The sequence below is a fragment of the Erinaceus europaeus genome, chromosome 11, assembly GCF_950295315.1.
Source record: "Erinaceus europaeus chromosome 11, mEriEur2.1, whole genome shotgun sequence".
NCBI lineage: Eukaryota > Metazoa > Chordata > Mammalia > Eulipotyphla > Erinaceidae > Erinaceus > Erinaceus europaeus.
The window spans coordinates 64,157,665-64,172,259 of record NC_080172.1 but is presented as its reverse complement, the minus strand read 5'-3'; the positions used below and the strand labels follow the sequence as shown (position 1 = coordinate 64,172,259).

General features: G+C 37.5%; 1 protein-coding gene across 8 annotated transcripts in view; it reads right to left on the bottom strand.

The window, feature by feature from the left end:
- Positions 1–14,595, bottom strand: part of ST7L (suppression of tumorigenicity 7 like) — a 113,008-nt gene that overhangs the window by 38,820 nt on the left and 59,593 nt on the right. For all 8 annotated transcript variants that reach the window (XM_060201875.1, XM_060201871.1, XM_060201873.1 and 5 more), the window contains 3 exons: positions 7,123–7,237; positions 6,307–6,379; positions 3,884–3,986 (listed from right to left, as the gene is read on the bottom strand). In XM_060201875.1, coding sequence (XP_060057858.1) covers positions 3,884–3,986; positions 6,307–6,379; positions 7,123–7,237 — 291 coding nt within the window. The remainder of the gene's footprint in view (positions 1–3,883; positions 3,987–6,306; positions 6,380–7,122; positions 7,238–14,595) is intronic.

Genomic DNA, 14,595 nt, shown 5'->3' with positions numbered 1-14,595 from the left:
CACTTCCCAATATAAAATAAAACATTGAGAATTTCTTTTTCGTTTTTGCTTTTTTTTTTTTTCTTTTTGCCTCCAGGGTTATCACTGGGGCTTGGTACCTGCACTACAATCCAGTACTCCTGGAGGCCATTTTTCCCATTTTGTTGCCCTTGTTGTTGTTATTGTTGCCACTGCTATTGATGTTGGATAGGACAGAGAGGAATTGAGAGAGGAGGGGAAGACAGAGAAGGAGAGAGAAAGATAGACACCTGCAGACCTGCTTCGCCATCACTTGTGAAGGGACCCCCACCCCCGCCCTTGCAGGTGGGGAGTCGGGTGCTAGAACCAGGATCCTTACTCAGGTCCTGGCGCTTCGTGCCATGTGCGCTTAACCCGCTGTGCTACCACGCGGCCCCCTGAGAATTTCTTAGTAGCTGAAAGATGTACAATCTTTTCCTTGTTTGATGACTAAAAAAGAAAATGTTTGCTGAATCAAATCCACAGCTAGGTAACTTCATGGTCAAAAATCATGAAGACATGCAGTTTTAATTTTTTTAAATTATAATACTATCGCACTATGCACACTGAAATTCACTCAGTAAATATTAAAAAATCTGTACAAGCAATCAGTATTAATGAAATGTCCAAAACAAATTCATAGCCTGAAGAGATTGATGTGATTTTTCTCTATTGCCCTTCTAATAGTTTCCAGCTTTAACAAATCACATAAGTTTAGATCTACAGCCATTTCTGTTTCAGTTATGTGGAAAGTTGCCAAAAAATATTTCCTACTCAAACAGTTTTTTTTCTTTGTGATCTTACTGGTAAGATTTATGCAATATTTGACAAATTTACATAATACATTTATAAGACTAAAATAAATTTAAAATGTTATCTACATTGCAATGTTACTGTCCTGAATTTATTTTTTATACAGTGTGAAGGAAAAGACTCTTTGTTTGCTTGCTTGTTTTTACATATAGATACACATTTGTTCAAGCACTGTTTACTTAAAAGATCTCCTCCTCCATTGAATTGTCTTAGAACTCTGATTGAAAAGAAATTGACCATAATTTCTGAGTATTTTCCAATTAAGTTTATTTCAGTACTCTATTGTCTTCCTATGCCTATATTAATTTTTTAACTACTGTTGTTTTAAAGTTATCTTAAAACTGAGTAATGGGGGCCAGGTAGTGGTGCATCTGGTTGAGCACACACTACAATGTACAAGGACCCTGGTTTGAGCCTTTGGTCCCCACCCGCAGGGAGAAAGCTTTGTGAGTGGTGAAGCAGTGCTGCAGGTGTCTCTCTTTCCCTCTCAATCTCTCTCTACTCCCTCAATTCTTCCTGTTTCTATCCAATAAATAAAGATAATAAGTTTTGGCTATTCTATATTCTAGGTCCTTAGATATCCACATACTTTTTAATTTATTTATTAGGTAGGGAAAGAGAGAAATTGAGAGGGGGAGATAGTGAGGGAAAGACAAAGAGACACCTGCAGCCCTGCTTCACCACTTGTGAAGTTTTCCCCCTGCAGGTGGGGACCAGGGCTTTGAATCTGCGACCTTGTGTACTGTAATGTGCGCACTTAACCAGGTGTGCCACCACCTGGCCCCAAGATAGCCACATAAATTTTAAGACGAGGAGGACTGGGAGGAGGTCCAGTGGTTAACGTGCTGTACTCTCAAGCATGAGATCCAGAATTTGATCAATGCCATTGCAGATACCAGATGGCGTTCTGGTTCTCTCAACTGCATCTTACTAATGAAATAAACAAATGCATTTCTTAAAAAAAAATTAGAACAAACTTGTCAACTTCTGCAAATAAGGTTGCTAGGATTTTAAAAAGAAGTGCAAGGAATCTATAATTAGATTGGAGAGTGGATATTACAACTTATCCTGCAAATATTAACTAGGTAATAAAAGGACTTAATGAAAACACAGTGCCAGCAAAGTTGAAAATTTTGATGAAATAAATTCTTACCAAAAAATAACAGAAGAAACTAAGATAAATTGTACTTGTAGGGTCTGAGCGGTGGTGCACCTGGTTGAATACACATATTATAGTAAGGACCCAGTTTCAAGTTCCTAGTCTCCACCTGCAGGGGGTAAGCTTCTTAAGCAGTAAAACACTGTTGTAGGTCTGTCTGTCTGTCTGTCTCTCTATCTCCTTCCCACCCTCCCTCTCTCCCCTTCTCTTTCAACTTCTGTCTCTAAAATAAATAATAATTTTTTTAATATGTTAATTTATTTAAAATTATATTTGTAGTTAAACTAAAGAAATAAAAATTGTTCTCACAAAGTAAAATCTAGAATCAGATGACTTTATCAATAAATGCTATTATTCATTTAAGGCATAAATCATTATAATTTTACAAAAATTATTCCAGAGAATAAAAAAGGACCACTCCTCAACTTATTTTATAAAGACAACAATAAAATAAGTATGTAAACTACAAGTATTAGAAAAAAGGAGAGTGGACTTGGAGGTGGAGCAGTGGATAAATTGTTTGAATCTCAAGCACAAGGTCCTGAATTTGCTCTCCAACATTATATGTGCCAGAATGATGCTCTGGTACTCTCTCTCCTTCTCTCATAAATAATTTTTAAAAATTATTATCTCCATTTATTTATAGGATAGACAGACAGAAACTGAGAAGAAGGGAGAGAGAGGGAGAGGGAAAGAGAGAGAGAGCGCTGCAGCCCTGTTTCACCACTCATGAAGCTTTCCCCCTGCAGGTGGGGGCTGAGGGCTTGAACCCAGTGCATTGTAGTGAGTGTGCTTAACCAGGTGTGTCACCACCCAGCCCCATAAATAATTTCTTTAAAAGAAAAAAAGTTAACATATTGTTAGAACAGCAGTTACATTTAGGCAGGAGAAAACAAACTGTAAATTGGAAAGAACAGAAATATTTTTGAGGGCTGTTAGGGGCTGACAATGTTGTTTCCCAACCTTAATGGTAGCTTCTAATCATAAATTAAGATACATGTTTCTATGTTGTATACGTTGTTGTATGTGTATTGTAATGTCTAATAATAGTTCTATCCAAATTTTGAGGACTAGCGTCACTTAATGACAGAATGCTATAAATATTTTACTTAGATTTCAGTAATTTTCTTGACTCTATTCTTACTTTAAAAGACTTGCACTATCCAATTTTGGAAGGCTATCTTTTAGAGACTAACCTCTTCAATTTTCACTAATTTCCCAACTCCATTAATACACACTATATGAGAATCTACTGTGACAAGAAAGATTAACCATTAATCTGCATGTCTGCAAGGTATACACTGTAGAGAAATGGTTATAATTTCATCTGGAACTAAATAAATATCAACTCAGCAGTTTTCAATAAATTTCCATATCTGCTTCCTATCATTGATCCCTAGTTCAAATCCCAGGCATCTCTCTATATATAAAAAAAGATTTACAGTAATAGGAGATTTTACTATATTTACTTATTTATGTGTGAGAAAGAACCATTCTGGCCTATGTGATGTCAGGAATCAAACTTAAGAATGAATCCTGCAAGTTAGGTCTTCTACCCACTGCACAATCTCCTAACCCATTAGGAAATATGACTTAATTTTTTAATGTGAATAATACTATTAAGATTCAGTCATTTTAATTATGTTCTGTGACTATAGTAAAGAAACGGGTACATGAATGTACCTCAAACTTTATTTTGACATTAATTACAAAGCTCATAGTTAACTACTGATCCTATTCACATTTATAGATGCCTTTCAACATTCCCTTTAAAGCAAATAATAGGCATTAAAATATAGCAGACTAAAACAATTCTGACTCAAATTATGGACACCTAAGCCTTGGTCTATATATGCACACACTATAATTAGCTTGACAAACATAAAAGTAGTATTTCAACATAAAATTTCTCACTTTTGGAACATGAGGATTAAATTCCACAGCTCTATGAATTGCTTCTACAGCATTAATTTCTGCTGAACTTAGCCCTCTTCTGGAAGCAGTTTCTGGAGAGAATCTGTAATAAAATCATTTGAAGAGAATTTTAATGAGGATATGTTAGGTCAAATATATGTATGTATAACTTTAGTATGTATGAATTTTCATATATATATATGTATTAATTTAAACCATAATTTGGCCTTCTGAAACAGATTTCTGGTAATGGCCAAGATAAAGCCAAATTATCAAGCATGAACAGAATACCTTCAGTTCAACATATAAATAAAGAAAATATATAAAGAGTAAGGAATAGGGGGCCAGGCAGTGGCACATCTAGTAGAGCGCACATATTACCAAGCACGAGCACCCAGGTTCAAGCCTCTGCTCCCCACCTGCAGGGGTTCCACTTCACAAGTAGTGAAGCAGGTCTGCAGGTGTCTTTCTCTTTCTCCTACCTCCTCATTTTCTTTCAATTTCTTTCTGTATTTGTTTGTTTGCTTCCAGGGTTACCACTGGGGCTATGAATCCACTGCTCCTGGAGGCCATTTTTCCCATTTTGTTGCCCTTGTTATTGTTGCCATTGCTGTTGTTCTTGGATAAGACAGAGAGAAATAAAAATAGGAGGGAAGAAAGAGGGGGGCAGAGAAAGACAGATACTTGGAGACCTGCTTCACCACATGTGAAGCGACCCTCTCTTGCAGGTGGGGAGCTGGGGGCTCAAACTAGTATCCTTCAGACCGTCCTTGTGCTTTGTGTCATGTGTGTTTAACATACTGCACTACTGCCAGGCCCCCAATTTGTTTCTGTTCTATCTTATAAACACTAGAAAGAAAAAAAGAAGAAATGACCACTAGGAGTCATGGATTTGTAGTGCCAGCACTGAGCCCCAACAATAACCCTATTGGAAAGAAAGGGGGGGAAAAAAAGGATAAGGAATGGAAACTATTAAGAAATGTAAATTCCAAGGACTAAGGAAATAGAACAGTGAAATAGAACAGTGAAAGTACACAGGAATTGCATGCAAGAAGTTCCCAGTTCAATTGTCTGCACCACCAACAACCATAACTGAGTGATGCAATGCATCAAAAATAAATATAAAGGAGGGGCTAAGAGATAGCTCACCAGACTTGCCTAGCCCTGTGTGACCAAGATTTGGGCTCCAGCACCACATGGAAGGCACTATGGTGTTTCTCTTGGTCTCTATCTCTGTCTTTCTAAATAAAACAGCAGACTAGAGCAGTGAGACTACACATATGTAAGGCTCCAGTTAAAAAAAAAAAAAAGCTAAAGAAAGACTTTGGGGGGAAATTCCATTGAAGATAGACATTAGTAATAAGGAATGCTACAAAATGTCTTGAAAGTATCCCATGAAAGCACATTCTTATCAAATTTTCATTTAGAAGAAACAGAGTATTCCATTCTAATCACAGAAAAGCACAGTAATATAAGATGAAAGTAAATGGTAATCATTTGGTTAATTCTAAATATCTTCTTCTCTGTGGAATAAAAAGAAATGCACTAGAGACAACCAAAAAAACAAAGGATAGAGTAAATCAAAATTAGTATTTCAAAAAAGATACCATGAAACCTATTTCCATTTATACTATTCTCATGATCATCTTAGCTACTATATACTATATATGTTAATTTCTTTCCATTAACAAGCAATTAATTCTCACAAAAGTACCCTTTTCAGTATTATTATTATTATTTTACGGATATAAATTGATCTATTTACCCAAACACAAACAGGTATTTGGTAGAATATGAATTTGAATCTGAATTTCTTTAGATTTAAAAACTTTGTTCTTTCCACTAGACTCAGAACCTCATAAGTACAAGAGGTTTTTTTGTTTTTTGTTTTTGCCTCTAGGGTTATCACTGAGGCTCAGTGCCTGCACTATGAATCCACTGCTCCTGGAGGTCATTTTTTCCCTTTAAAAAAAAATATTTATAAAAAGGGAACACTGACAAAACCATAGGATAAAAGGGGTACAACTCCACACAATTCCCACCACCAGAACTCCGTATTCCATCCCCCATTTTTCCCTCTTTGTTGCTCTTGTTATTTATCATTACTGTTACTATTGTAGTCATTGCTGTTGGATACAGAGAAGAATTGAGAGAGATGGGAAAGAAAAAGAAGGGGAGAGAAAGACACACCTGTAGACCACCCGTGAAGCAATCCCCCTGCAGGTGGGGAGCTGGGGGCTCTAACCAGGATTCTTACACAGGTCCTTGTGCTTTGTGCCATGTACTGCGGTAACACCTGGCCCCCCAGAGTTAGTTTAAAAAGAAGTACAGAGAAAAAATGAGCATTGTTTAAAGTTAGTGGACGTAAATCTTAGCACTGAGTTTAGCAATCTTTCTAAATTATAGTTTTCACAATTACTTACTTATCTGAAACGGTTCTTGTCTTCAGAAGTGCTGCTGTATAACAGATTGCTGCTGACTTTGGAAGACTTATGTCTGTAATAATAATTCTCAACTTAGACAAGAATTGCAAAAAAATCTTAAGACAATTTCTAGTAAGAGTAATTAATAGTGCAAATTCAATTGATACAATAAATTTTAGTAGAAGTATGATGAGAAGATGTTAGATGTCTCGAGAATATGTCCTGATTCTATTTATTAGCTATACATCACTGAACTACAGGATTTTAATTTTTTTTTTTTTTTTTTACAGAGTATTGCTCAGTTCTGGTTTATGGTGGTGCTGAGGATTAAATCTGGGATTGGAGAGCCACAGGCATAAAAATCTTTTTGCATAACCATTATGCTGTCTCCCCTGCTCCGGGAACTTCTTTAACTTCTATTTTCTAATCTGTTCTCATACTACTAAGAAACTTTGGTTAGGCTTCCATGACATTCCAAACAAATGAAGTATTAACCCACATATATATCACCCAATATTTCACAACTATATCAGCAAATACCCTATGCTTTATAAAAAACTAAGACTAAAAAAATAAATATATAAAGCAAATCACTTTTTAAAGCTTTTAAAAAAAAAACCTACTACTCTTTGTCTGTCTATTCCATTAAACTACAAATTCTATGAGGGTTAATTCTCTGACTTCTTGTTCACCACTGCAAGCCAGTATCTCAAGTTATACATAGTGCTCAATAGGCAAATAAACCTTCATAAAAGAAAATTTCATCATTGCAGGATTTTTCTGTAAAAAGCACTGATAAAGATGCTATTCACTCACCATCATATTTTGCTAGGACTGCCTGGACATCTGCATATGCCTGTAATTCTAAAAGTGACTCTAGGAGATTTTCATGGATGTTCACCATGGTAAGAGGAGGAAATTCTTTCATCAACTGTACATTAAAAGGGGAAAAGATTAAAATTAGAGTAGAAGGAACTCAACAGAGTGGAATCACATTCATTAAGATATTTCCGTAGTTTACTGGTTATCACGTTCGCACACATTCATTAAGATAGAAAAATTATTTAACAAACTTAAGAGATTTAATTTTTACTAAGTGCTTATATATTGAGGGGTGAGGAATGTAGGCAGAATAGGGAGGGCCTGTGTTGACCTTCTCCTTCAAAGACAGCAATACTACACTAATTAAAGGGACTGTCTACATACAAGTGGACCTGAAACCTAAACAAACAAGTTCCCACAGCAATGGACAACAGGTCAGAATCCAGGCAGTGAGAACACAGAGCTATTCTTCTCCAAGACAGAAACGATACTTTATGACACAAGCATCAAAGAAGACTGGATTAGTAAAGTGCAGAACATTTATCTGGGGAGCAAGGGGACAGAGTGCACTAAACTCAAGAAAATTTGGTTATGGTTCCATACTACAATATTTTAACCAAAGACAAGACTCTGTTACAAACTGGGCAGGAGTCATAACAGTTGTCTGAAAATCCTGACAATCTCTGAGATCTTGCAGACAGCAGAGTAGTTGTCTACCATATAGGAATTCAGTTTCTACAATTTAGTAGCAAAACCTCAGGGCATGTTCCAGAGGAGAACTCCACCCTACCTACCTAGCAGTCTATTTAAATACGGACTGAGGCACATTTATCAAGAGTGGTAACTACTAGAAAACAGACCCAGTCCTCAACAGTCAAACCTAACTGCTAGCAAATAAATCTCCCCTAAGCTTACAATTAGTAATTCCCTGTAGGCCTTAGTCAGCTGCAAGGAGGGTACACTGCTTGCCCTGCTCCTTTGCTGTCCGAAAGTCTTGTCAGAATATGTTCCCTGCCAGCTCTGGAATGTACATACTATTGTCACCTTAAATTTGGACTCTAACCTCCTTTTAGACCTGAGCCCCTACCCTGGAAACCTAATGACTATTGAGCACTTGCAACCTTAAACTACTGGTTCCTATCCAGGCTTGCTTGACTTTGGAGCTACAGTCTCTGCAAAGCACTTAGAACCCTGAAGCCCTTGTCATTGCCCATCCCTGAACTGACCCATGGTCCTGACCCTTTGGTTTTTTTGTTTGTTTGTTTTGTTTCTGCCTCCAGGGTTGTTGCTGGAGCTCAATGCCAGCACTACAAATCCACTGCTCTTAGAGGCCGTTTTTTTTTCTTTTCATTTTATTGAATAGGACAGAGAGAAATTGAGAGGTGGAGGAGGAGATAGAGAAGGAGAGAGACAGAGAAACACCTGCAGACCTGCTTCACCACTTGCGAAGTGGCCCCCCTGCAGGTAGGGAGCTGGAGGCTTGAACTGGGATCCTTGTGCAGGTCTTTGCGCTTCGTACTATGTATGCTTAACCTGGTGCACCACTGCCTGGCTCCCTGGTCCTGGTTTTGGTCTTTATTGAGTACCAAATGTAATGATATGACAGAGGATGTCACAAAACTGATCAAGACAACACTTTGAAGAGAATCTCAGATTTAACAGAGCTATGCAAATATTTTTTAAATTTTCTCTCATATTAATTAAATAGTGATTTATATGACTACAAATTAATAGGATTGTACATATAAACACCATTCCCACCACCAAAAGACTGTGTCCCATACCATCTCCCTCCCCCGCCCCATGAAGCCACACATCCACCGTCACCCTCAACCCAGGGTTGTTTTTATTTTATATTTATTTATTTATTTTCCCTTTTGTGGCCCTTGTTTTTATTGTTGTAGTTATTATTGTTGTTGTTAGTGATGTCACCATTGTTAGATAGAACAGAGAGAGGAGGAGAAGACGGGAGAGAAAGATAAGACTCCAGTAGACCTGCTTCACTGCTTTGAAGCGACTCCCCTGCAAGTGTGGGGGGGGCTCAAACTGGGATCCTCACACAGGTCCTTGTGCTTTGCGCCACTTGCGCTTAATCGCTGTGCTACCGCCCGACTCCCCCAACCCAGGGTTTTTACTTTGGTGCCCTACTCCAAATTCAGTCAAATCCTGCTTTGAGTTTCCCTCTCTGTTCTTCTTTCTCAACTTCTGTTTATTATTTTTAAAGGCTTCAAAGCAATGGTATAATCTATAGACAGTGAAATGAAAAAATCAACAGAAGAATGCTTCATCAAAGTCAGAGAAAGTACAAGAGAAGTCCTAACAAAGTCATAAATTAAAAAATATAATGACTGAGTGGCCCAGGAAGTGGTATAATGGATAAAGCATTGGACTTTCAAACATGAGGTCCCAATGAACTCCCTGGAACTCAATATGCAGGATATTTTGGTTCTCCTTCTCTTTCATTAGCAAACCTTAAAGTAGCTGAGAGCCTGGGTAGTGATGCCTCCAGATAAGTGCACATATCACCATGCCCATGGACCCAGGTTCCAGACCTCACAAGCAATGAAGCAGGTCTACAGGTGTCTATTTTTCTCTTTCACTCACTGTATCTCACTCCTCTATCAATTTCTCTGTCTAATCCAATAAAAATAATTTTAAAAAACAGGAGCAGTGAGCCCCAGCAATAACCCTAGTGGTAATAAAACATATTAAATTAAAAATAAAGTAGCTGAATAAAAATATAGAGGGGACCACTAGAAGACAGACATAAGCCAATTGTTGAAGAAGTTAGCTCATGGATAGATAGAGGTAACCACAGTAAAAGCCAGGAAATAGGAACAAAGAACAAAATTAAATGAAGAGAAAGGAAATGACATTTATATCATTGGGATACCAGAAGAGCAGGGACAAAACTGCTATTTGAAGAAATATTAATTGCAAATTTCCTCAAGCTGAGGAGACAGACAGACACTGAACCAGAAAACTCTAAGAGTTCCAAACAGGAAAGCAAGAAGTAGCATATAAGGGGAACCCAATCCCTCCCCCACCCCCACCATGAGACTGTCAGCTGTTTTCTCAACAGTAATTCTAATGGGCAGAAAGGACTGGTATTACATATTAAAAGTTTTGTATGAAAAAGATTTCAAACCAAGAATACCAAGAATATTCTACGAAGCCACTCATATTTGAGGGAGCGATAACAAGGTTTTCAGACAAACAACAATTAGAGAAATTTACCAATGCCAAAACAGTGCCACCGGAAATGCTAAAAGAGTTTATATCAAAGGGAGATACTGAATGATCTCACTCACAGTAAGTATATAAATAAACAAATCAAGGGAACAAGTGAAGTCTAATGAAACAAAACCACGGACTGGGACTATGGTACTGAAGTTATCAGAGGAGACTAGGGGTTGGTGGGTCAGGTGTTACAAGGGTGAAGATGATCCAATAGACTTTGGTAGAGGGGTATTGGTACTTTGATGATGTATGTTCTGTGGCAATGTATTCTGAAGAGGTGTGAAACTGTACTTTTTTTTTATAAATAATTTATTTCTTTATTGGGGAATTAATGTTTTACATTCAACAGTAAATACAATAGTTTGTACATGCATAACATTCCCCAGATTCCCATTTAACAATACAACCCCCACTATGTCATTCATCATCTTTCATGGACCTGTATTCTCCCCACCCAATCCAGAGTCTTTTACTTTGGTGTAATACTCCAATTCCATTTCAGGTTCGACTTGTGTTTTCTTTTCTAATCTTGTTTTTCAACTTCGGCCTGAGAGTGAGATCATCCCATATTCATCTTTCTGTTTCTGACTTATTTCACTCAATATGATTTTTTCAAGGTCCATCCAAGATCGGCTGAAAACGGTGAAGTCACCATTTTTTACAGCTGAGTAGTATTCCATTGTGTATATAGACCACAACTTGCTCAGCCACTCATCTGTTGTTGGACACCTGGGTTGCTTCCAGGTTTTGGCTATTACAAATTGTGCTGCCAAGAACATATGTGTATACAAATCTTTTTGGACGGATGTGTTGGGTTCCTTAGGATATATCCCCAGGAGGGGAATTGCAGGGTCATAGGTTAGGTCCATTTCTAGCCTTCTGAGAGTTCTCCAGACTGTTCTCCACAGAGGTTGGACCAATTGACATTCCCACCAGTAGTGCAGGAGGGTTCCTTTGACCCCACACCCTTTCCAGCATTTGCTGCTGTTACCTTTTCTGATGTATGACATTCTCACAGGAGTGAAGTGATATCTCATTGTTGTCTTTATTTGCATTTATCTGACAATCAGAGACTTGGAGCATTTTTTCATGTGTTTCTCGGCCATTTGGATCTCTTCTGTGGTGAATATTCTGTCCAAGTCCTCCCCCCATTTTTGGATGGGGTTATTTGTTGTCTTGTTGTTGAGTCTGGCAAGCTCTTTATATATTCTGGTTATTAGCCTCTTGTCTGATGTATGGCATGTAAAGACTTTCTCCCATTCTGTGAGGGGTCTCTTGGTTTGGGTAGTGGTTTCTTTTGCTGTGAAGAAGCTTTTTAATTTGATGTAGTCCCATAGGCTTATACTTGCCTTAGTCTTCCTTGTAATTGGATTCGTTTCATTGAAAATGTCTTTAAAATTTATGCGGAAAAAAGTTCTGCCAATATTTTCCTCTAAGTATCTGATAGTTTCTGGTCTAACATCCAAGTCCTTGATCCACTTGGAATTTACTTTTGTATTTGGTGAAATACAGTGATTCAGTTTCATTCTTCTGCATGTTTCAACCCATTGTTTCCAACACCATTTGTTGAAGAGACTCTGCTTTCCCCATGTAATAATCTGGGCCCCTTTGTCAAAGATTAGATGTCCATACGTGTGGGGCCTCATTTCTGGGCTCTCAATTCTATTCCACTGGTCAGTGTGTCTGTTCATGTTCCAGTACCAAGCAGTTTTGATGACAATGGCCCTATAATACAGTTTGAGATCTGGGAGTGTGATGCCTCCAGTTCTGTTCTTTTTTCTCAAGATTGTTTTGGCAATTCTAGGTCTTTTCTGGTTCCAGATAAACAATTGTAGCATTTTTTCTGTTCTAAAAAATGTGCTTGGGATCTTGATGGGGATAGCATTAAATTTGTAGATGGCTCTGGGTAATACATTCATTTTGATGATGTTAATTCTTCCAACCCATGAACATGGAATATCTTTCCACTTCTTTGTGTCTTTTTCAATTTCTTTGAGTAGTGACTCATAATTTTCAGTATACAAGTCTTTCACTTCTTTGGTTAGGTTTACTCCTAGATATTTTGTTGTTTTTCTATAGAAAAAGGAACTGATTTCTGGATTTCTTCTAACTTACTGTTTGCATAGAGGAATGCCACTGACTTTTGAATGTTAATTTTATAGCCTGACACGTTACTGTATTGCCTGACGATTTCCAAAAGCTTCTTGCTGGATTCCTTAGGTTTTTCCATGTATACTATCATGTCATCTGCAAATAAGGAGAGTTTGACTTCTTCTCTTCCAATCTGTATGCCTTTAATTCCTTGCTCCTGCCTGATTGCTATGGCAAGAACTTCCAACACTATGTTGAATAGTAATGGTGATAGTGGGCAGCCCTGTCTAGTACCTGATCTGAGGGGAAATGCTTCCAGTTTTTCACCATTGAGTATGATGTTGGCTGTAGGTTTGCTATATATAGACTCCACTATCTTCAGGAATTTTCCATCTATTCCCATTTTTTGTAGTGTTTTGATCATAAAGGGATGTTGTATTTTGTCAAAGACTTTCTCTGCATCTATTGATATGACCATGTGGTTTTTGGTCTTGCTTTTGTTGATGTGGTGGATCACATTGATTGATTTACGTATATTAAACCAACCTTGCATGCCTGGGATAAACCCCACTTGGTCATGATGAACAATCTTTTTGATATACTGCTGTATCCGGTTGGCTAGAATTTTGTTCAATATTTTCGCATCTATGTTCATCAGAGATATTGGTCTGTAGTTTTCTTTTTTGGTTGTGTCCCTGTCTGATTTTAGTATCAGGGTGATGTTGGCTTCATAGAAGCTGGCAAGGAGCATTCCAGTGTCTTCAATCTTCTGGAAGACTTTTAAAAGTAGAGGTATTAGTTCTTCTTTGAAAGTTTTGTAGAATTCATTTGTAAAACCATCAAAAGTCCAGGACTTTTATTTTTGGGAATATTTTTGATAACTGTTTCAATTTCATTAGCTGTGATGGGCCTGTTCATGTTATCCACTTCCTCTTTACTTAGTTTTGGAAGTTGGTAGGTATCTAGGAAATCATTCATTTCTTCCAGGTTCTCTAGCTTGGTGGCATATAGTTGTTCATAGAAGCCTCGCATGATATGTTGAATTTCTGCAGTGTCTGTTGTGATATCTCCTCTTTCATTTACTATCCGATTTATTTGGGTCTTCTCCCTTTTTTGTTTTGTGAGTCTGGCTAAAGGTTTGTCGATTTTGTTTACTCTTTCGAAGAACCAACATTTACTTTCATTGATCTTTTGTATGGTTTTCCTATTCTCAATGTTATTTATTTCTGCCCTAACTTTAGTAATTTCTGTCCTTCTGGTTGCTTAAGGGTTCCTTTGTTGTTCTTCTTCTAGGTCTTTAAGATGTGCAATCAGGCTGTTTATTTGTGCCTTTTCTTGTTTCCTAATGTGTGCTTGTATAGCTATGAATTTCCCTCTTAGGACTGCTTTAGCTGTGTCCCAAATATTTTGATAGCTTGTGTCTTCATTTTCATTGAACTCTCGAAACATTTTGATTTCTTCCTTGATTTCCTCTTTGACCCAGAAGTTGTTAAGAAGTGTACTGTTGAGCTTCCACATTTTGGCACTGTTACTAATCTTTTGTTGATTGTTAAGTGTTAGTTTAATTCCACTGTAGTCTGAGAAGATGCTTGGGATGATTTCAATGCTCTTGAATTGGCTGATGCTGTCTTTGTGGCCTAACATATGGTCTATCCTTGAGAATGATCCATGTGGATTTGAGTAAAATGTGTATTCCAGTTTCTTGGGATGAATGACTCTGAAAATGTCCAATAGCTCTAGTTTATCTATCTCTTCATTTAGCTCCCTTATGTCTTTACTGATTTTCTGCCTGGATGATCTGTCAAGTTGAGATAGTGGGGTGTTGAAGTCCCCTACTATGATTGTGTTACTGTTAATATATTGCTGTAGCTCTTTCAGTAGAAGTTTGATGTATTTAGATGGCTTCTCATTGGGTGCATAGATATTAATAATTGTTAAGTCCTCTTGATTGACTGATCCTCTGAGCATTAAGTAGTATCCATTCCTATCTTTTTAAATCTTATCTATTTTAAAGTCTATCATGTCAGATATGAGAATAGCTGTTCCTGCCCTTTTTTCTGGGCCATTGGCTTGTATGATAGTTTTCCATCCTTTCACTTTAAGTCTGTGTTTGTCTTGTTGAGTTAGGTGAGTTTC